Source organism: Suricata suricatta, chromosome 7 (assembly GCF_006229205.1).
Source record: "Suricata suricatta isolate VVHF042 chromosome 7, meerkat_22Aug2017_6uvM2_HiC, whole genome shotgun sequence".
Lineage (NCBI taxonomy): Eukaryota > Metazoa > Chordata > Mammalia > Carnivora > Herpestidae > Suricata > Suricata suricatta.
In genome coordinates, this window is record NC_043706.1 from 129,145,413 (window position 1) to 129,166,436 (window position 21,024).

General features: G+C 41.6%; 2 protein-coding genes across 2 annotated transcripts in view; one reads left to right on the plus strand and one right to left on the minus strand.

Annotated features, from left to right (window-relative positions):
• GINM1 (glycoprotein integral membrane 1) overlaps positions 1–820 on the plus strand; it is a 19,034-nt gene extending 18,214 nt beyond the window's left edge. The window contains exon 8 of the mRNA XM_029944888.1: positions 108–820. Within this exon, the coding sequence (XP_029800748.1) occupies positions 108–219 (112 nt within the window). The 3' untranslated portion in view covers positions 220–820. The remainder of the gene's footprint in view (positions 1–107) is intronic.
• A 1,798-nt stretch (positions 821–2,618) lies between these two features.
• Positions 2,619–21,024, minus strand: part of KATNA1 (katanin catalytic subunit A1) — a 46,414-nt gene continuing 28,008 nt past the window's right edge. The window contains exons 5-11 of the mRNA XM_029943915.1: positions 12,551–12,672; positions 11,287–11,392; positions 10,277–10,435; positions 5,566–5,692; positions 4,718–4,852; positions 4,050–4,176; positions 2,619–2,970 (exon numbers count right to left, since the gene is read on the minus strand). Of these exons, the coding sequence (XP_029799775.1) occupies positions 2,772–2,970; positions 4,050–4,176; positions 4,718–4,852; positions 5,566–5,692; positions 10,277–10,435; positions 11,287–11,392; positions 12,551–12,672 (975 nt within the window). The 3' untranslated portion in view covers positions 2,619–2,771. The remainder of the gene's footprint in view (positions 2,971–4,049; positions 4,177–4,717; positions 4,853–5,565; positions 5,693–10,276; positions 10,436–11,286; positions 11,393–12,550; positions 12,673–21,024) is intronic.

A 21,024-nucleotide genomic window follows, 5' to 3' on the forward strand; every position in this document is an offset into this window, starting at 1 on the left:
AAAGCACTTACCCCCAGGTATATATTTAATTATAACCTTGAAGTAGGCCTTCCTTATTACCAAACTGTAGACAGAGGCAATGTTTAATACTTATTTTTATATTTCAGAGGAGTTCTTCAATTGGATAAAGCAAATATTAGACCTGTGACAGCTATCAACTTACTTCCAGAGGATACTGAGAAAGGAGCAAAAAACCTTGAAGATAAAACATGTGTTTAAAACACCATCTCACATCATGGACTCTGAACTAGTCTTTTGGCTCTAAATTTGCCACTTAAATAGAATTTTCTTGAAATCATTAAGAATCAGTTTATACACCAGGGAAATTGCTAAACTCCTAAAACTGCCTAAACCTTTACCTTTAAAATGACAAGTTAAAGTTCACCTTATTCTGTAACAGGGCTGGCTATTCAGATGATGAATTGTTAAGAAAAATCTAAGTGAAGTGGAGGAGAAGATGTGAAGAAACTTACAAATTACCAAAAAGAAAAAAAAAGGGCAAGACAAAATGCCACGTGCCAATACTTTTCAAGGTGCCTTTGTAAAGGAAATTATATCCACTTAATTACGATAATATATGAGACTTTATGAAAAGCACTTTATAAAATTCTAATTTAAAAGCTCAAGAATTTAACACTTATTTTTTTATTCCGTAAAATGTGCCTTTATATTAAGCGTGTGACTCGGTATAAAATCACTGAAGTGTATCATGACTTGATTGTATCCTGTAGCGAGACTACGTACACCTGAGCGCACGAGGATTTAAACACAGTAGTGATGTTGTTCTCATTCTAAAATAAACTTTTTTTTGAGGAAAATAGTCGTTTTGGTATAAAAACATTTTTCCCAGGCGAGAATTACTTCTCGGTAAGAGCTCCTCTCACGTACCCTGCTGAAACCAGGGCGCAGATCGACGCGTGAGGCCCTCCGCCTCCGGGAGTTCGCGTCCCCGCTCTGGTCGGTCCTCAAGCTGCTCACCCTCCGACCGAGTTTGGTCTCTTTTCACAAAAACCTCTCTCATACTGACCTCTATTTTATAATGTGATCTAGGATATGTAATACCTTTACTCCATGTGATCGATGTTTCCTATCCTGTTTTGCTTTTTATTGTAACCCATCATTTTAAACACTTTAAGAAAGTAATAACTGGTTTTTAAAACCACCTTAGGGAAGGGGGGCAAAAGATAAAACCACCTTAGATTTAGGCTAAATAGATATGTGGGCGGGGAGGGAAGGATGACAGGTGGCAGAGGGAAGGAGGTTTCATTTTGCCTAGCTGTTTTTATTTTTTTTCAATATTTATTTTAATGTTTATTTATTTTTGAGAGAGCGTGAACAGGGGAGGGGCAGAGAGAGGAGACATAGAACCTGAAGACAGGCTCCAGGCTCTGAGCTGTCAGCAGCGCTTGATCTGGGGCTCGAACCCGCGAACCATGAGATCATGACCTGAGCCAAAGTCAGATGCCTAACTGAGCCTACCCAGGCGCCCCAGTACTCTGTTTTCTATGGCTGAGATGATACAGTTAGTTGTCTTTTAAAAAGTAATCCTTGGGGCGCCTGGGTGGCTCAGTCGCTTAAGCATCCCACCCTTGGTTTTGGCTTAGGTCATGATCTGATGGCTCATGAATTCAGGGCCCACATCAGGCTCTACGCTGGCAGCTAGGGGCCTGCTTGGGATTCTCCCTCTCTCCGCCCACTACTGTCTCTTTCTCTCAAAATAGATGAATAAACATTAATAAAAAAACGAATCCTAAGTGAGTATCTTACCTAAGATTGTATGCCATTAATTTTTATTTCATTTATTAACTTATAGTTGCACCATTAACTGTTACGTTTTAAAAAATGTTTACTTTGAGAGAGGGGGGAGAGAGAATCCCAGGCAGGATCCATGCCACCAACACAGAGCTCATCTTGGGGCTTGATCCTGTAAACTGCGAGATCCTGGCCTGAGCCAAAACCAAGAGTCAGACATTTAACCAGCTGAGCCACCCAGGCACCCCCATTAACCGTTACTTGAATTATGTGTGGCATCCATGAGTGAACGCGTCAAGTGTCATTTATTAGGACACAGTGGGCAGCTGTAGGGCAGCCTCAGGCAGAATAAAGTCAGGTGAGGCTGTACGGGGCGCCTGGCGGGCTCAGCTGGTTAAGCGGCGCCTCCTGATTGCTGCTCAGGTCATGATCTCACAGTCTGTGGGACTGAGAGCCCTGTGTCGGGCCCTGCAGTGACAGTGTGGAGCCCGCTTAGGATTCTGTCTTCCTCTCTCTCTGCCCCTACCTTACCCCTCTCTCACACGCTCGCTTTCTTAAAAGTATACATAGATCTATATTTTTTCCCTTTAAGTGCTCTGTAAAATGAAGGGAAGGCGAAGGAAGCTACTGGAACAGCAAGCAGGAAGGACGGCGCATGGGTAGGAAGGTTAGGGCATTTTGTCGTCCGCTGGCGCCCCAGGTGCTGCCGCCTCCAGGCGGAGCCTCCCGGGAGGCGGAGCGGCAGCGGCGCAGGGAGACGAGACGCTGTGCGTGGAGTGATCGTGAGGACACTCCTCCACGCTAAGCACTCACATCTGCGGCACACGTGGTCCGTGAAAGAGCGGTAATACTTAAGTAAAACAAAATTGCAGCTTTAAAAAATTGCCTTTATTCAGAATCTTTTTATCTTACCATTATGAAAGTTTAAAAAAATATAGCACTCGATGCAATGAAATCCTACATTTAATTATTGTTCAAACACTTTAAGGCAGGTTTCTCACAGTTTATGTTGTGAGAATTTAGCATGATCCAAACTCAAATATCCATTTCTCATATCTTTCAATGTCTGCAGCAGAAACTGACTTCGAAACTTTCTTTAAAGCCATTTCAAAATCCTCCATAGTTGTAGGCATGTGCATTTCCTCTTTTGAGAGATTTCTGATTTCTTCTGGGGTCAAACCTTCAATACGCCTTCTCATTGCCATCAAGGACGCATCCCTAGTTTTTAAATGAAAACACACACAGTTATTTTGATTGAATACAAACCTGCAAAAAGAAAAGGTGTTCAGCACGTGTTACTGTTACCATCCATACTACACTATGTAGTACTGCACAGAATCTTGTGTCAGATACACAGCTTGTTCCGAGTTGCTTTTGAGCAGTTAAATCTTCCATGATGAAAATAAGGCTATTGGGTTAAATGAATGATACTGAGCAGAAAGCCCACGAAAAAGTAAAAGGATGTAACAAAGATCCTAGCAATTGAATTTCTGTGTTAAGTGTCCAATAGAATAAACAGGAGGGAACTGGTTAGCTAAAAAAAGAGTTTCTACCTGTGTAGGAAAAACTAAATCATCAAATTAAGGTGTGTCTCTTTTCCCCCTCTGTATTAGTTTTGTCTTTTGGGTTTTTATGGTTTTGTTTTTAAAGAAGACACTTCAGATTCAAGGACCTGTACTTTCACCAAGTTTCTTCTTTGATAACAGCCACCATTTATGCAAAGGGACAGCAACGTGCAGCTGCCCCCCCCCACACTTCTCATCCTCACAACCACCCAGTGGGGGGCTCGCTTTATGACAAGTCCCTTGCTAATAAACATATGAACTAATACTCAGATTAGGACAAAACCCACTTGAATCGACTGGATTAGAGGCGGTCTTTTTTCTTGTTTCGTAGCTGTTCCTAGCATATTCGGGACACGCGCACGGAAAGTGAGACTGTACTCTGCGTGAGTGTGCCCGATCAATCCCATGGCTGTTTCTTACGGAAGAGTATATGGAAAAGGCACACCAACATTTTTTAAATCCAGGACAATTACTGATTTCCTATATTATACCAGTTGTTCTAATAGTAAATTCTGAAACTTGTAGTTTTGAAATGCACCAGACTGTTCAGTGCCATGCGAGACGCTCGGGTTCTTACCAGCCCCTTACCACGAACTCAATACCAAAACTGTGTCTCTGACTAGAAACGATCATGCAGGTCCTTGGTCTTCACCCATCTTATGACCTCAGCATGAAAGCTTCGTAACAGAAGTTAATGCCCATGAAAACCTATGCTTCCAAGATAATCCATACCTGCACACGTTGGTAATGTCCGCACCTGAGTAACCTTCCATATTTTCTGCTATACTTGCAAGGTCAACATCATCAGCCAATTCCAGCTCACGCAGACTTATTCGTAACAGCTCCTCCCTGCCTTTTGCTAATGATGGAAACAAATTTTAAAATGTAAGCCTTCAACATAAACACAATCAAGTCTACTTTGTGTAAGAAGGTGGTTTTCCAAATCTTGGAGCTCATATGCTTAAAAATTTAAGAGTCACTCCTCACTACATTTAAATTTTCCTGGTATCAGGGCGCCTGGGTGACTCAGTTGGTGGAGCATCCACCTTCGGCTCAGGTCATGATCTCACAGTTCGTGGGTTCCAGCCCCGCATGGGGCTCCGTGCTGACAGCTCAGAGCCTGGAGCCTGCTTCGGATTCTGTGCCTCCCTCTCTCTCTCTCTGACCCTCCCCTGCTTGGGCTGTCTCTGTCTCTTAAAAGTAAATAAAAAAAAATTTTTTTTTAAATATTTCGTGGTATCAAGGCTTGAAGGTTCTAGATTGAGCCGAACCTGTTAATACAAGGAAAGACATCCTACATTTGTCTCTTTAAAGGAAAGTCAATACCAAATTTTAAAATCTCTAAGCAAAACTACCGAACAGTTAACATGAGGTTTCTGACAAGAGTGAAATGAAGCTACCTGATGGTAACGGAATATAGATTCTTTTTTCAAGGCGTCGTCTTAACGCCTCATCAATATCCCAGGGGAAGTTGGTGGCCGCAAGAACCATAACCATCTTGGAAGGGTCATCGTTTTCAGCAGCGCCTCCGACACCTAAGGAGGAGGGTGATAAGAACGTAAAAAGGTAAGTCAGTAAACAAACGAAAGCTCAACTCCTTAAAGGTCATCACGTATTTGGCACTAAATCAATCACAAGGCAGTGCAATTGTTAAGGCCCCCTAAGACTTCTAAAGCTAACTGGTACATACAAGAATTTGGGACCCAAGAACACTAAGTTTTAATACAGAAAAACAAAAAACAACAACAAAGCCAATTGGACTCAAAATAGATTTAACCAAAAGACCAGCTCAGCATAACTATATACCAACTTCTAAAATTTTTCAAAGCATCCATATCCCTGAGGCCAATTTATTTGCATTTATTTCAATTTCATTGCTAAAAATAAGAAATCTGATCATAGGCCCATGAGGGCTCTGTGAATAGCCATTCCTGGCATATCCCCACCCCCCTCTTCAGTGTCCCCAATATATGGTCAACCTCCAGGATCTACTGCCAACCCCCTCCCGCCGTCCTGGGCGGGCACCAGGTGGAGAGTTACCCCCCTCCCGCCGTCCTGGGCGGGCACCAGGCCGAGAGCCGCCACCCCCTCCCGCCGTCCTGGGCGGGCACCAGGTGGAGAGTTACCCCCCCTCCCGCCGTCCAGGGCGGGCACGGGCACCCAGCGGAGAGTTACCCCCCCTCCCGCCGTCCTGGGCGGGCACGGGCACCCGGCGGAGAGCTCGGTCAGTGCACAGCCGCGCGCATACCATCCATCTGAACCAGCAGCTCGGCTTTCACCCTCCTGCTTGCCTCGTGCTCTTCGGAAGTCCCTCTGCGACTACAAATGGAGTCGATCTCATCGATAAATATGGTGGCCGGAGAGTAAAATCGAGCCTAAATAAAGAAGCCAGGTAATACCAGGTTTTTATTTCATTTAAAAGTAATCTACAGCAATTAGGAAAGAGCTGCGCAGCCTGCCACAGTGCTTCTCTCTCGTCCTAATTCTCCGGGGAGAGGATAACCGGGAGCAGCTGAAAGAGCTTCTGGTATAAGCTGAGCGTACGCTTAACCCCCACGCGGCCATTTTTGTAACACTCAGTACTTTGGCTGCAGTCTGTATTTACTCACGAGTGATACACACACAGAGTTACCTCGTATGCTACGACAGTGAGGACAACAGCGGGAAAACATTTGCTGACGTTCAGAAGTGTCTCAAGTTCTAAGAAAAAACTGGTTACAGAGAACCATTACCTTAAAAAAAAATCATACAGATTTCCCTCTAAGAAATCCTCATTAAGTTGCCATTTTTTATGTGGCAACACAAAAAAATTCTTAATTATTTTTAAATGAAATATCCAAACTCACAGAATCAATGCTCAAGAGGGTTTGAAGCTAAATGATGACAAAGATTTCTCGCGGCTTAGTGAGCACACAGCACTTTCCAAAGGTTTTTCCAAAACTAAAAGTCTGCAAGGGCAAGTGAACATTATGGACTTGAACATGGATTTACACAGGGCCTATCAAGTCCCTCAGACCAAGGAGTTCCGATCTAGCATCCTCTCCGAGGCAGTTCACTGGGTTGGAAGGCCTGTGCCTCCAAAGGACGGATTCAGTTTTAGTCTATCCACCTGGAAAATCCTTACTTAAATCTGTTTCTCTTCTAGTTGAAAATCTGAATTCTAAGTCATCAGTTCCCTTCACAGAGACAGTTTTTTTTTTAAGTTTATTTTGAGAAAAAGGGAGAGAGAATTAATGTGGGGGAAGGGCAGAGATAGAGGGAGAGAGAGAATCCCAGGCGGGCCCCACGCTGTCAGCCCAGAGCCTAATGTGGGGCTCAAATCAGGAACCCCAGGATCATGACCTGAGTCGAAATCGAGTCAGATGCTCAACCGACTGAACCACCCAAGCACCCCGGATAATTTAATTTTTAATAAGGTGTCCTTATTTGGATTTTAGGTAGTATGCACAAAAATTTTTGTACTCTTTTCAAAAAATAGAAAAGAAAATAATGGACAGACAAGAAAACAGGAAAAAAAAAGCATGCAAGAAAATTCTCAACTGAAATTCTATCAAGAAACCATCTGTCAAGAGAGCCTACACTGACAAAAATTAAATTTCAATCTACGTGTTGCCATACCAAGAAAAAAACCAAGTAGATTCTTCCCAACTACTGAGAGTCTGCAGAACGGTCTGACTTGGAGCAGAGGCTCCATGGCACCTGTAAAATTGGCCTTGAAGGACACAGAAAATACTACAGAAAGATTCAAATGCTTTGGCCTGCACAGCATCCCTTCTGGTAAGAAAGTTCGATTTTTCATCCAGTATCCATCCTTTTACATTCTTGTTCCACTACTTCAAGAGAGGCCAACTCTTTTGAAGTTCCAGGGGTCCGGTTCTGGTCTGGCCAATCAGATCACTCCAATTCTCTGACCAAAATGATGGGATTCACGCATGGGCATGTGACTCAAAACAGGTCAAACATTAATCCCTGGGATTTTGCTGGAAGAACTGAGAAACAAGGGCTAATTCCTCTGAGACTACCATAAAAACAATAAAAACAAGTCCCACGGCTCTGATGGCTCTCTGGACCACCACACAGGCCTGGCCCAAATCACAGCCAGCCCACAGGTAGACAGACGCAAAGGTCAGAGAGACATGCCCAGAAACATCTGAATTACTAGCTCCTGGTAGGCCTAAAAATCGAAAACATAACCTCCCAAAATTCCTAGTTATGGGACCCAATATATTATTCTTTTGGTTTAAACTCATTTGATTAGGTTACTGACACTGGAAAATGAAAGTTCTTGACAATGCAACAAAAATCATATCATGCCGTTTTTGTATGTGTTTGTTATCCTGTCATGTGAAAATCCTGGACAGACTTCTATTTAAGTGACATTATTTAAAATACAGGCCTTGAGGCATGTTTGCTTTGAGAGATTCCTGGGGGAGGCGGGGGGAGGGAAGTGGGGGTTCGGGTGGGCCCTCAGGGAGAGGAAAGTCCTCTGTAGAGCAGTCAAAACAAGATGAGAGGCAGGACCCCTTTACCAGAGAGCCCACAGGGTGAACAGGAAAAACAAACAAAACCAAGAACAAAACCTAAGTTAGTTTTCAATCTGAGCCCTAATCAAAAGTCACAAGGGCAGAAGCTCCCAGCTGCGGGCACTGGCGGGACTGAGCCCCCTCCAGCACGCACCTTGAAGCAGCACTTTGCAGATAAGTGGCGTTTATTTAAAGACGGTAAACGCCAGGGAAGCCAGTAAAAAATATGCCGTTTGATATGCCTTCATGAACCTCGCTATAAAAAATAATGCACATTAGTACTTTGTAAAAGGCTTCCCCACACAGAAGAAAATGGTCCGTTTCCTCAAATATAAACCCTCCATTAAAAAAATATATCAAATAATTCTTTAAAAAATTTTTTTTATTTTTAAAAGTTTTTATTTATTTTTGACAGAGAGAGACAGCATGAGCAGGGGAGGGTCAGAGAGAGAGAAGGAGACACAGAATCTAAAGCAGGCTCCAGGCTCTGAGCTGTCAGCACAGAGCCTGATGCAGGGCTCGAACCCACGAACCGTGAGATCATGGCCTGAGCCAAGCTGGACGCTTAACCAACTGAGCCGTCCAGGCGCCCCATAATGTCCTCTTTTATAGATCTAATAACTGAGGCTGAGGAGAGGAGTCTGCCCGCAGGTAGCCGGCTAGGAACGCGAGCGAGGAGGGGTCTGAACCCAGGCTCCCTGGCTCTGAGACTCCATACTTAGCCGGTCACGCTACTTAGCTTACATTTTTTAAAAGCCTAGTTATTCTGGAATCCTGAGGTATGATTTTTTCCCCCGGAAGCAAATAAATGATCTAAGAGGTTCTCCACTAGATTCCTCTTGTGGTGTAAATTACTGGTAAACTATTAAGAACCTGTTAGAATTTGCATCCTGCCTTATAAATTATCCAACCTGAAGGACAAAATGGGAATCAAAACAGGAAGAAGACTTTACAGAAAATGCATAACCTGGGACCCTCAGTCAGTTGAGCATCTGACTTCGGCCGAGATCATGAGTTCGTGGCCCCTGAGCTCTGCTGACGGCTCAGAGCCTGGAGCCTGCTTCGGATTCTGTGTCTCCCTCTCTCTCTGCCCCTCCCGCTCAAAAATAAACATTAAAATTTTTTTTAAAAAAGACAATGGATAACCTGAAATTATAATGGTTTTCATTTGCTTGTTTTTATTCTGAGCCTAAGGAAGTTAAGATCTAGTGTCATATTAACACAGCCATCTAAGATTTCATCCACAATGGACTCTTTAGAATTAAGAATGCAAGTCATTCTCTATATAATACGTATTAGCTACATGATTTCTTTTTATGTTTTTAACATTATTCTTAAGAGAGAGAGACAGAGATTGACTGCAAGCAGGGGAGGGGCAGAAAGAGAGGGACACACAGAATCCGAAGTAAGCTCCAGGTTCTGAGCTGTCAGCACAGAGCCCAAGATGGGTCTTGAACTCAGGAACCATGAGATCATGACATGAGCTAAAGTCTGACTCTTAACTGACTGAGCCCAGGCACCTCTCCTTTTTTTTAAAAAAAAATTTTAAGGTTTATTTATTTTTGAGAGAGAAAGAGAGAGAGAGATAGAGAGAACGTGAGCAGGGGAGAGGCAAAGAGAGAGGGAGACACAGAATATGAAGCAGGCTCCAGGCTCTGAGCTGTCAGCACACAGCCTGACATGGGGCTCAAACTCAAGAACTGCAAGATCATGACCTGAGCTAGAGTTGGATGGTAAACCTACTGAGCCACCCAGGCGCCCCTGAACTACACAACTTCTTAAATGAGGCAAGACTGAAGTAATCAGTGAAGCTTAGAGTCTGAAGTCTAAAAAGCTGCTGAATTCAATCTAAACACTACTAGAACTGGTTGAATTATATTCCTTCTGATATTCAGATTAGTGGGACTGGAAAAAAGATAAAAGAAGCTCAAAGTAACAAGCAAAAAGTAACCATCCGAAGGCTGGGGCATTAAACTCAAGGTCCTAGTATACAGTTAATAGACGGGAGGTGACCTCAGTTCCCTAACTGCCTCATTTTCACTGTTCCGCGTCACTGTTACAACACTGCATTGACCCTATTACAACTGGGCCTACCGAGTGAGAAAACGGAATAATCTCTAACTCCGACAGCAGATGCAGACCTCATGTGAGCATGCCCATAAGCCATCAGAGATGGCTCTTCCTCTAACTCCGACAGCAGATGCAGACCTCATGTGAGCATGCCCATAAGCCATCAGAGAGGGCTCTTCCTCTAGAGGAAAGGAGGCAGAAAAAGTCGATTTACTCATATGATTACAGGATTCTAGCTTCGAGGGCCCGGGAATCACACTCTGGGCACGACTCCCTGCCAAGCTAGTCTACACACTGCAGGCCGTTACGACTCCCGTTCTCCCCTTTCAGAGATAAAGATTCTTTAGAGTTGGCTCAAACATTCACCATTTCGAACAGAAGACGAACCAGCTTCTCAGACTCTCCTCTGTACTTGGAGGTCAGAGTTGAGGAGGACACGTTGAAGAATGTTGTCTTGCACTCCGTAGCCACCGCTTTAGCGAGGAGGGTCTTTCCGGTGCCGGGCGGCCCCACCATCAGCACTCCCTGTTGGGGAGACGGGGACAGAAGTCAAAGATCCCCGCCACTGTTCTAACCCCCGGGTGCTCCAGGACTAAGAATCTTCAACTGCTATGTAATGGACAAATAAAAGTAAACAGAAGGATACCTTACCACAAATTTACTTTTTTCATTATAAAAGACAAGAAATCATACAAGAACAGATGTTATTAAGAATTTAGGACTCAGAAATGAGAAAAATATAATCAGGATTATAATACTGAGATTATAATAATCCTACTCTAACACAAATACCAACATACCAATAGTATTTGGATACAGTTCCTTCTAGGCTTTGGGTTGAACAAATTAGTTTTTTTGTTACACAGCTGTACTCAAAGCAGGTCTAGAACTTTGTAGCTTATCACTTCGTATTTCAAGAATTCTTAGTAAGTGCAGCAGAGTTAGCCATTTAGCACATTTTCCAAATCCAAGAATTTTTTCCAGTGTCTTTTCAGATCAGCTCATGACTTTTTTTTTTTAAAAAAAAGTACCTACTAGATGCAGATGTCTCAATTTCTTAAAGACAAATACAAGAAGTAGAGGATACAAGTTCTGTAGCATGATACACAAAACGGAGTATTTCTGCATTAGGCAACTTGCTCATATCTGCAAATACAAGCTCACTGGAAATCAACTTTCTTATTTCTTATTCTGGGAACCTTGCAATACTTTTTGGTCTAAACAAAATTCTGAAAAACATACCTTTGAATTAAAAATTTTCCTTACCTTGTCTGTCTCCCCTTTCCCCCTTTCCTCCCTGAATAAGATAAATACTAGTTTTCTACAGCAATGTAATGCCGCTCACTTAGACAATGCCGCAACGGTAATAAACCTACCTTCCATGGTCTCCTGATGCCCTTAAAGAACTCTGGCATCCACATTGGTAACACCACAGCTTCCTTAAGCAGCTTTTTAGCTTCTACTAAATCAGCAATATCATCCCTGAAACAGGAGATAATTTATCAACGACGTCTCAGGTTGTATGCTGGCTCCGTGTGGTGGTTCCTGAGGGCTGCCGCAGCACACGGTCTCCTGGCGCCGGGCACAGGGCGGACCCCGCCGCAGTCACGGGGTGGGGGGGGGGCAGCACGCCGCGACGAGGCCACCACGGCCACCGGCCAACGCGCAGCACAAGCTCAATCGTCCGTTCCTGGCAGGAAAGACTGTCCGCTTGGGGAAGCAGAACACGGGTCCACAGGCCCACTCTTAAGACCAGGCCATCTCACTTTAGTTTCCTGCTCTCATGATGTTCATTCTATAAACAATAAGCCCATTAAAAAGAAACTCCCCTGCCCCCCCAAAAACCATAAAGAATAAAAAGGGCAGACAGGAGAGACAGCTGCAATATGGCTGCTGCCTCCAGCGCAGAGATGAAGAGTATCACAGAGACTGCGGCGAAGTCATCCCCAACCGCTCGAAAACCCCGCTGCTGCTGCATGTGGGATGTTCATGAAGATGTACGCTCACTGTATAAACATCAAATACCAAAAAGTATTTTTAAAATATCCCCAAAACCATACCTAAAAATCATTAAGGGAACTTCTAGAACTTAGTGTGATAACTGCAGTTCTTCGATTCAATACGATATTAAACAAGTTGAGAACCACTGCTCAAAGTCATAGAAAATAAAAGAAACACCCATGGGATAAACCTATAAGTAACAAGCAACATGGGGCGGCTGGACGGCTCAGCCAGTGGAACATGAGACTCCCAATCTCAGGGTCGTAAGTTCAAGCCCCACCGGGGCACAGAGCTTACGTAAAGACAAAAACCAGCAACACGCATGCAATAAGGGTCGCTGCCATTTCCCCATTAGAGCATGTCCCAAAAATAGATGGAAATTTCTGTCATCTTCTTCCCGCTCTGTACAGAAGATTTTTTTTTTATCTAACAGAAACTTATTTATCATTTGTGATTTTACTAAGTTTTAAAAAAAAAATCTCAGACAGAAACCTGGTATAGCCTGAACCAAGTGTTGGGGTCACACCGCATGTACTCTGGATCCAATCCCAAGGACTAATCTTCAGCGCCATGTCCACACTGGTTCCATTTTCTTTTTCTAAAAGCATTAGCCCATTATCCTGTTGGGATACAACTTACCATCGAACATTGGGATTCTGAGAAATTATATCTCTTTCCAAAGCTTCTACTAAGTCCTTATCATATCCAGTGCTGTCAAATTTACTGGTCTCTGGTTCCGGAACTGCAGCGGGTGATTTGTTCTATGTTGGGAGAAAAAAACAAGAGCTCCTGGTTATCTCAAAAATTATCCTTTGTTTCTGTGAATCAGACACAAAGACTGGTCTCCAGGAATATTTCTTAAAAAGCTAATATAACAGTACGAGTAGTAAGGAGAGAATCAAAGATTTAAGTTAAGTCCTCCTTCTATACCAGCATCAGAGTCATCAAAATTTCATACTCAACCTCTACTCTTACATAAAAAGTATAACAAAATGTTCAAGAGGAACAAAAATATTATGTATACGAACTGGCAAGAATTAAGAAATCAACACTGAACTGTGGTTACTCGTGAATATCAGATGTGTGACATTATTGCAAAGCTTTAGAGGAGACAGGGCTGAAGACGGACGGTTTATGTAACTAAGATCACGGCTCACTCTTAACCACTCCTCGGTCTCACCAGTGCTCCTAAAACATCCCTTTTCACAGTTCCCGCCCCACTCCACCCCCGCACCCCCCACCCCCGTGCCTGCAGTCCGCAGGGGCCAGCTCCTAAGCCCTGTACTAGGTCCTGCAGGGCCCAATGACAAACTCAGAGACCGCAGCAGGGTAGTTTACATTTTCTGAAGGAAACCCAGAGCATCTGGCGAACACTGGGTGAACCACCAGTTCCAGGCAGTTCTGTTACTACGTTAAAACTGCTACATTCCTTTCAATAATGCCATATTTTTGTGAAGCTGGGTTTCTGGCAGTTTCTGGATAAAAGGAATAGTGGGAAAATCACGGTGAAAAAAGAATGACCGTGAAATGTCCACTCTGCCTCCAAAGTCTGAGAAACTGAGCCGGGTCCAACACGTGCTGTTAGGACATAGCCAAGTGGTCTGAACCTAACTTCTTCACCAGTGAACGGGTATTCTCTATATCCTAGAGGTGCTGTAAAAATTTACAGATACTCATGAATTTTATAAGGGAAGAAAATTTATGAAGCTCTGCACTATGGTAAACTTTTACTTGGTCTTGTACTAGAATTCCTACCTTGTCTCATTAACATTGTTTAGCCCATAACATGATTTCTTAGTGGTGTGATCTAAAAGTCAGTATTCATGTCTCCACTTAGCCAATATTTCTGATATCCAAGTCTTACACTAGATGGTAAAAAAAAAGTATTTCTCACAATATACATATTCAGTATTTGATACTAACATAAAAAATTCAAGAGGGGTGCCTGGGTGGCTCAGTCAATTGAGCGTCCAACTTCGGCTCAGGTTTGTTAGTTCGAGCCCCATGTCATGCTCTGTGCTGACAGCTCAGACTGAAGCCTGCTTCAGATTCTCCCTCCCTCTCTCTCTGCCCCTCCCCCACTCGTGCGCTTGTTTGCTCTCTCACTCTCAAAAAAAATGAATAAATGTTAAAAAAATTCTTTTTAATTCAAGGAAGGTATTGTGTAGCATTTAAAAGAGAAGAAGGCTGGGGCACCTGGCTGGTTTGGTCAGTCAGAAAAGCATGCAACCCTTGATCTCAGGGTTGTGAGTTTGAGCCCCACATTGGGTGTAGAGATTACTAAAAAAATAAAAATAAATAAATAAAAGAGGAGAAGGCGGTCTTTAGGTATTTATGGAGTTCTTATTCATTCACAGATATTTACCAAGAACTCTTTCTGTGCTAACTGATGTGGGGGACAGAGAGAAGACACTGTCCCTGGTTACTAGGAATTCACACTGTGAGCCTAGGAAGACACGGATAGAAAGTACTTTCTTTTGTTTTATTTTTTAAAAAATGTTTCAATGTTTAGTTATTTTTGAAAGAGAGATCGCAAACGAGCGCATGAGCAGGAGAGGGGCAGAGAAAGGGAGACATAGAAACTGAAGCAGGCTCCAGGCTCTGAGCTGTCAGCACAAAGCCCGACATGGGGTTTAAACCCACGAACGATGAGATCATGATCTGAGCCGAAATAGGCCACTTAACCGACTGAGCCCCCCAGGCGCCCCTTGAAAGTACACTCTAGTTGCTTTCTTTCCTCCCACAGAAGACAGTGCTGAGGGCAATGTTTGTAGACAGAGCGAAATGAATTTAAGCTAGGCAGAAAGGAGAAATAATTCAATAAAAGTCAAACAGAAAAAAAGTAAAAAACATTCAGCTTAAACAGAGGTATAGAATTTTAAATGTTGACATCTTTGATAGGATTTTATTTAATTAGCTGAAACAGCACAATTTCCTTTAAGCACATATCGATTCAATAACCTGCTCTGAGTAAAAGTGCTAACAACTTCTAGGAGGTGAAAGGAGGCAGGAGAGAGGCTAAACAAAACATAGCCTCCCCTTTGATGCTCAAAAGAAAGCTAAAGATGAACCAATTAACCAGGAAATAAATACCTAGTTAGGTTTAAAACCGGTTAGTTACTTTGTTTAATGTTGATTTATTTTTAAGACAAACAGATAAAGCGCAAGTGGGGGAGGGGCAGAGAGACACACACAGAATCCAGAGCAGGTTCCAGGCTCTGAGCGTCAGCACAGTCGCGGGACTAGAACCCATAGACTGTGAGATCATGACCTGAGCTGAAGTCGGATGGCTCAACAGACTGAGCCAGTCAGGTGCCTCAAAACCGGTTATTTTAAAACCTGGCAACATTATCAACACAAAATCCCAATTCATGGTCTCAATTAAAAGAGTTAACTAAAAATGACAGCTAGGCTTTCACTCACTGGAAGTCACAGCAGATGTACTTTTTGTTATTCCTTCTGCTACAGAGAACTAAGAACCCTGGCATCATACATTAAAAAAAAGATAGGACTTTGGAAAGTATAGAGAAAGGCCAACTAGGGAACCTACACAAGGTGGTGCATTCTCCAGGTTTTCTTCCTCCTTCATAAGTCCACAGTCAAGGTCAAAGAAACCAGAAACCCAGAAACAACAACAACATGGGCACACAACCCCCACCCCCACCCCCGCCAAAGCCTGCTCTCTCTAGCCAGAGCTCTAAGAAACAGGTAGGCTAGTAAAATGAAACTTCCAGACACCAATACTCTACTCCAGTCATGCACCTCAGATAAGGCTGAGCACCACCCCTACCCAGGCAAGCAAAACCCAGTGGGGAGCCTAGACTTCCACCTGGGAGACTGTAATGAGGAACTTCTATAACCCATCAGCGTGGTGGCAGAGGCCAGTCAGCTGGAGTTGTCATCCCTGCCAACCAGGAACAAGACCCCCACTCAGTCAGTGAGATCACGGAGGGAGCCTGGACTACATCCACACTGGGCAGTATGGGGCACTGGAGCAGTGTCAGAGGAAGACTCGCTGAAAGTCAAGACAAGGTCACCCCCACTGCAGTGTCACAGGAGGTCAAAAGCAGAACTTCCACCACAACTCAGCAGTAAAGAGAAGACGCCCTCCCAACTCAGGTGTTAAAAAGAGGCTGGGTGGGAACCTAGACATCTACTTTCACCAGATAGTGAGCAATGCACCCCCCCCCCGACTTTCCCTGCCACAGCAGTGTTAGAAAACGTCAGTTAAAACAGTAGGTTTAAATAAGATCTAGAGTCTCATAACATAATATGAAAATGTCCAGGTTTCAATCTAAAATCAACTGTCATATCAGTACCACAAAGATCTCAAACTTTTGGGCCTGGGTGGCTCAGTCAATTAAGCATCCAATTTTGGCTCAGGTCATGATCTTGCAGTTCGTGAATTTGAACCCCACACTGGACTCTGTGCTGTCAGTGCTGAGTCCACTTCTGATGCTGTCTCTCTCTCCTCCACTTGTGCTCTCTCTAAAATAAATGAACTTAAAAAAAAGATCTCAAGCTTAATAAAATGAGAATCAACACATGTCAAGACTAAGAAGATAGGAAGTCCTGACAGATTTTGAAACCACTATGATAAAATGCTTCAAACAAGCAATTATGAACATGTTTGAAAGAAACCAAAAACCAGAAAACTTTAGAAAGAGAAGACCCCAAATTAATCCATTCCAACACACATCATAATGAAACTTCTGAAAACTAAAGACAAAGAAAAACTGAGAGCAGTGAGCAGAAACAACACCTTGCCTATAGAGAAAAAATATTCAAATGAAAGCAGAGTTCTCCTCAGAAAAGGAGTGCTAAAAGGAAAGAACTGTCAATCCAGAATCCTCTACCCAGCAAAAATGTCCTCCAGGAATAAAAGAAAAATCAAAACATTCTTAGTTGAAGGAGAAGTAACAGAATTCTGTTGCCAGGACGCCAACCCTAAAAGAATGATTAAAAGAAGTTCTCTAAACAGAAAAGAAACAGGGTAAAACACTGGGAAGGAGGAAATAACATAGTAAGTAAAAATATGGTAACTATAACAGGGTTTCTTTGTCCTTTTGAGTTTTCCAATTTATTTAACAGTTGAAGCAAAAATTTAACACTATGTGATGAGACTCTAAATGAATGGAGAGGAAATATTTAAAAATGTAAATGGGAGAGGTTAAAGGGATATCAAAAGAGATAGGACTTCTACACTTCATTCGAACTGGTAAAATGACAATACCAGTCAACCAGTACAAGTCCTGTATTCATAATATCTAGAGGAACCATTGAAAAAGCTAATACCAAGGGGTATACTCAAAACACTATAGAACATCAAAACAGAATTCTAAACAAAAACAAAAAACCCTCAGAACAATCAGAAAATGAAAAATAAAATGGCAGGCTTAAACCCTAACATAACAAAATACATTAAGTGTAAATGGACCATATACACCAATTCAAAGACAAAAACTGGCAAAATTAAAAACATGACTCAACTATATGCAGTCACCAAGAAACGTGTTCATATATAGTGATACAAGTAGGCAGAAAGTAAAAGAATGGGAAGAGGTTTAAGATGCAAACATTAATCAAGGGAAAACAGCCATGCCTACTAATATCAGATAAATTTCAAGGCAAAAACAAAAAAACACAGAACTATGAAAGACAGAGAGGGACATTACAGAATGATAAACAGGTCAATCCACCTGAGAAAGCAACCCGAAATGCACCAAACAACAAAGCCACAATATAAGAAGCAAAAAGTGATAGGCACGTCTTTAGACGTACTTGGAGAATTCAACAACTCTCTCCCAACAACTGACAGAATAACCAGAAATAAAATCGGCAAGGATACAGAAAAACTCAACAGTACCATCATCCAGCAGAATCAAACTGACATTAAGATAGTTCCACCCAATAAGGGCAAAATACATATTGTTTTCAATGCTCAACGAACATATTTAAAGTACACATAGAACATAGACTAAGACCATAGCCAGGGCCATAAAACAAAACAGCTTCAAAAGAATTGACATCAAATGGAATATATTCTCAAATCACAAAGGATTCAAACTAGAAATCAGTAACAGAAAAGTAACACAATCTGTACAACTGGAAACTAAATAACACACTTCTAAATAATCACAGGTCAAAGAGAAAGTCTAAGAAATTAAAAAAAATAAACTGAACTAAATGAAAAGATACAACGTAACTACTGAGACACAGCTCATCAGTACTGAGAGGGAAACTTATAGACTAAATGTACATATTAGGAGAAAAGTCTTAAATTAACAATCTGAAGTCCTACCTAAGAATGTAAAACAGGGGTTCCTAACTGGCTCAGTGGGTGGAGCATGCAACTCTTGATTTTAGGGTTGTAAGTTCAAGCCCCATGTTGGGAATGGAATTTACTTATGAAAAAAAATTAAAGAAAAATAAAAAGGGACACATGGGTGGCTCAGTTGGTTATGCATACAACTTCAGCTCAGGTCATGATCTCACAGCTCATGAGTTTAAGCTCCACGTTGGGCTCTCTGCTGTCAGAGCAGAAGGTGCTTCTGATCCTCTGCCTCCCTCTCTCTGCCCCTCCCCCGCTTGTGCTCTTTCTCAAAAATACAAAAACTTTAAAAAAAATTTTTTAAATAAGAGGAAAATAAACTTGAAGGAGAAAAAAAGAAATAATAGGGGAAAATCAATAAAACAAAAAACTGGTTCTTTGAAAAGGTGAATGAAACTGAAGAACCTCTAGCAACACTGAAAATGAAAAAAAACAAAACAAAACAGGGAACACATATTATCAATGTCAAGAATGACCTAAAGACTTGCAGATACCAAAAGAATAACAGGAAATCTTAAAAACTCTACATACATAAGTTAGATAACTTAGACAAAAGGATCACTACCTTGAAAAACACAACCCACCACAACTCAGCCAATATGAAAAAGATTATTTGAACAGCCTTATAACTACCAAGGAAACTGAACTCATAATTTTAAAACCAGAAAAGAAATATCCAAAGCCTAGGTGTTTCACTGGAGGATTTTATGAAACAAAGTCTCTTCCAGAAAATAGAAGGAATGCTTCTCAATTCATTTTATGAAGCTCATATTGTGATACCAAATCAAAAACAGTTCAAAAAAACCCCAAACAAGTATAGACCAATATCCCTCATAAATATACATGCAAAAATCCTTAACAAAATATTACCAAACAGAATCCAGCAAGAAAAAGAATTGTATACCATAACCAGGTGATTTTTATTCCAGAGATGCACGGCTGGGTCAACACATAAATACAAATGTACACATAAATACATCAACATAATCTATATATTAACAGCTAAAGAAGGAAAACTATAGCATCTTACAATAGATGATAAAATAGCATCTGGCATAACTCAACATCCATCTAGAATAAAAACTCTCAGAAAAACAGGATTAAAGAGGAACTTCAACACACAACAAACCCAGCATTAATGTTTTATTTAGTAAAGAAATGCTGAATGGTTCCCCCTAAGACCGAAAACAAGCTAGCATGTCCACTTTCATCGCACTTAGTCAACGTAGCGCTAGAAGTTTCAGCCAGTGTGACAGAGCAAAAAAAGGGATAAAAGCATCTAAATCCAAAAGGAAGAAATAAAACTGTCCTATTTGCAAACGACATGATTTCCACTCAGAAAAATGTAAGGAATCTACAAAAATTCTCTTAAAATTAATAAATGACTTCAACAAGGTGGCAGGACACAAGATAAACATACAAAAATCAACTTTATCACTACAGAAATGCAAATCAAAACCTCAATGAGATACCAGTTCATACTATCATGATGGCTATTATAAATTTTCTCTTAAAAGCAAAACACACAGAAAATAACAAGTGTAGGCAAAAAAGTGGAGAAATTGGAACCCTGGTGCATCATTGATGGAGATGTAAAAATGGTGCAACCACTGTGAAAGTTTGGTGGTTCCTCAAAAAATTAAAAATAGAATTATATATGACTCAACAATTTCACTTCTAGATGGATATATATACATATATATATATATATGTATATATATCCATACATTTCTATAAGACTTGAACACAGGGTCTCGAGATTTTTATACACCAATGACATGGAAGCATTATTCATGACAACCAAAAGATGGAGGCAACCCAGCGTCCACTGATGGATGACTGGATAAACACTAACAGAGTTGGTGAAATTCTCACAGACCACATACTAAGTAGAATAAGCGAATAGAAAAGACAAATACTATATGATCCGACTCATAGGAGGTACTTAAAGCAATCAAATTCACAGAGACAGAAAGTAAAATAGTGGTGGCCTGGGACTGGGGAAGGAAGAGGAACAGGGGGTGTGATATTATGATTTGCAGTAAGTAACTCATATTCCTGGCACAGCTCCTACAACCCTTGCAATTTTTTTTATTTTAAAAAAAGCTTTTTTAGCATTTGACAAAATACAGCACCCTTTCTTAATAAAAACCCTTGAGAAAGTCGGAATAGAAGGAACTTACCTAAACATTAGAAGAGCAGTTTATGAAAAGCCCACAGCTAGTATCATCCTCAATGGGGAAAAACTGAGAGCTTTCCCCCTGAGATCAGGAACACGACAGGGGTGTCCACTCTCACCACTGCTGTTTAACATAGTGCTAGAAGTCCTAGCATCAGCAATCAGACAACAAAAGGAAATAAAAGGCATCAGAATTGGCAAAGAAGTCAAACTTTCACTTTTCGCAAATGACAGGATACTCTACATGTAAAACCCAATCAACTCCACCAGAAGCCTTCTAGAACTGATCAATGAATTCAGTAAAGTTGCAGAGTACAAAATCAATGTACAGAAATCAGTTGCATTCCTATACACCAAAAATGAAGCAGCTGAAAGAGAAATCAAGAAACTGATCCCATTCACGACTGCATGAAAAACCATCAAATACCTAGGAGTAAACTTAACCAAGGATGTAAAAGACCTATATGATGAAAACTATAGAAAACTTATGAAACAGACTGAAGAAGACACCAAGAAATGGAAAAATATTCCCTGTTCATGGATGGGAAGAAAAAACATTGTGAAAATGTCATTACTACCCAAAGCAATCTACACATTCAATGC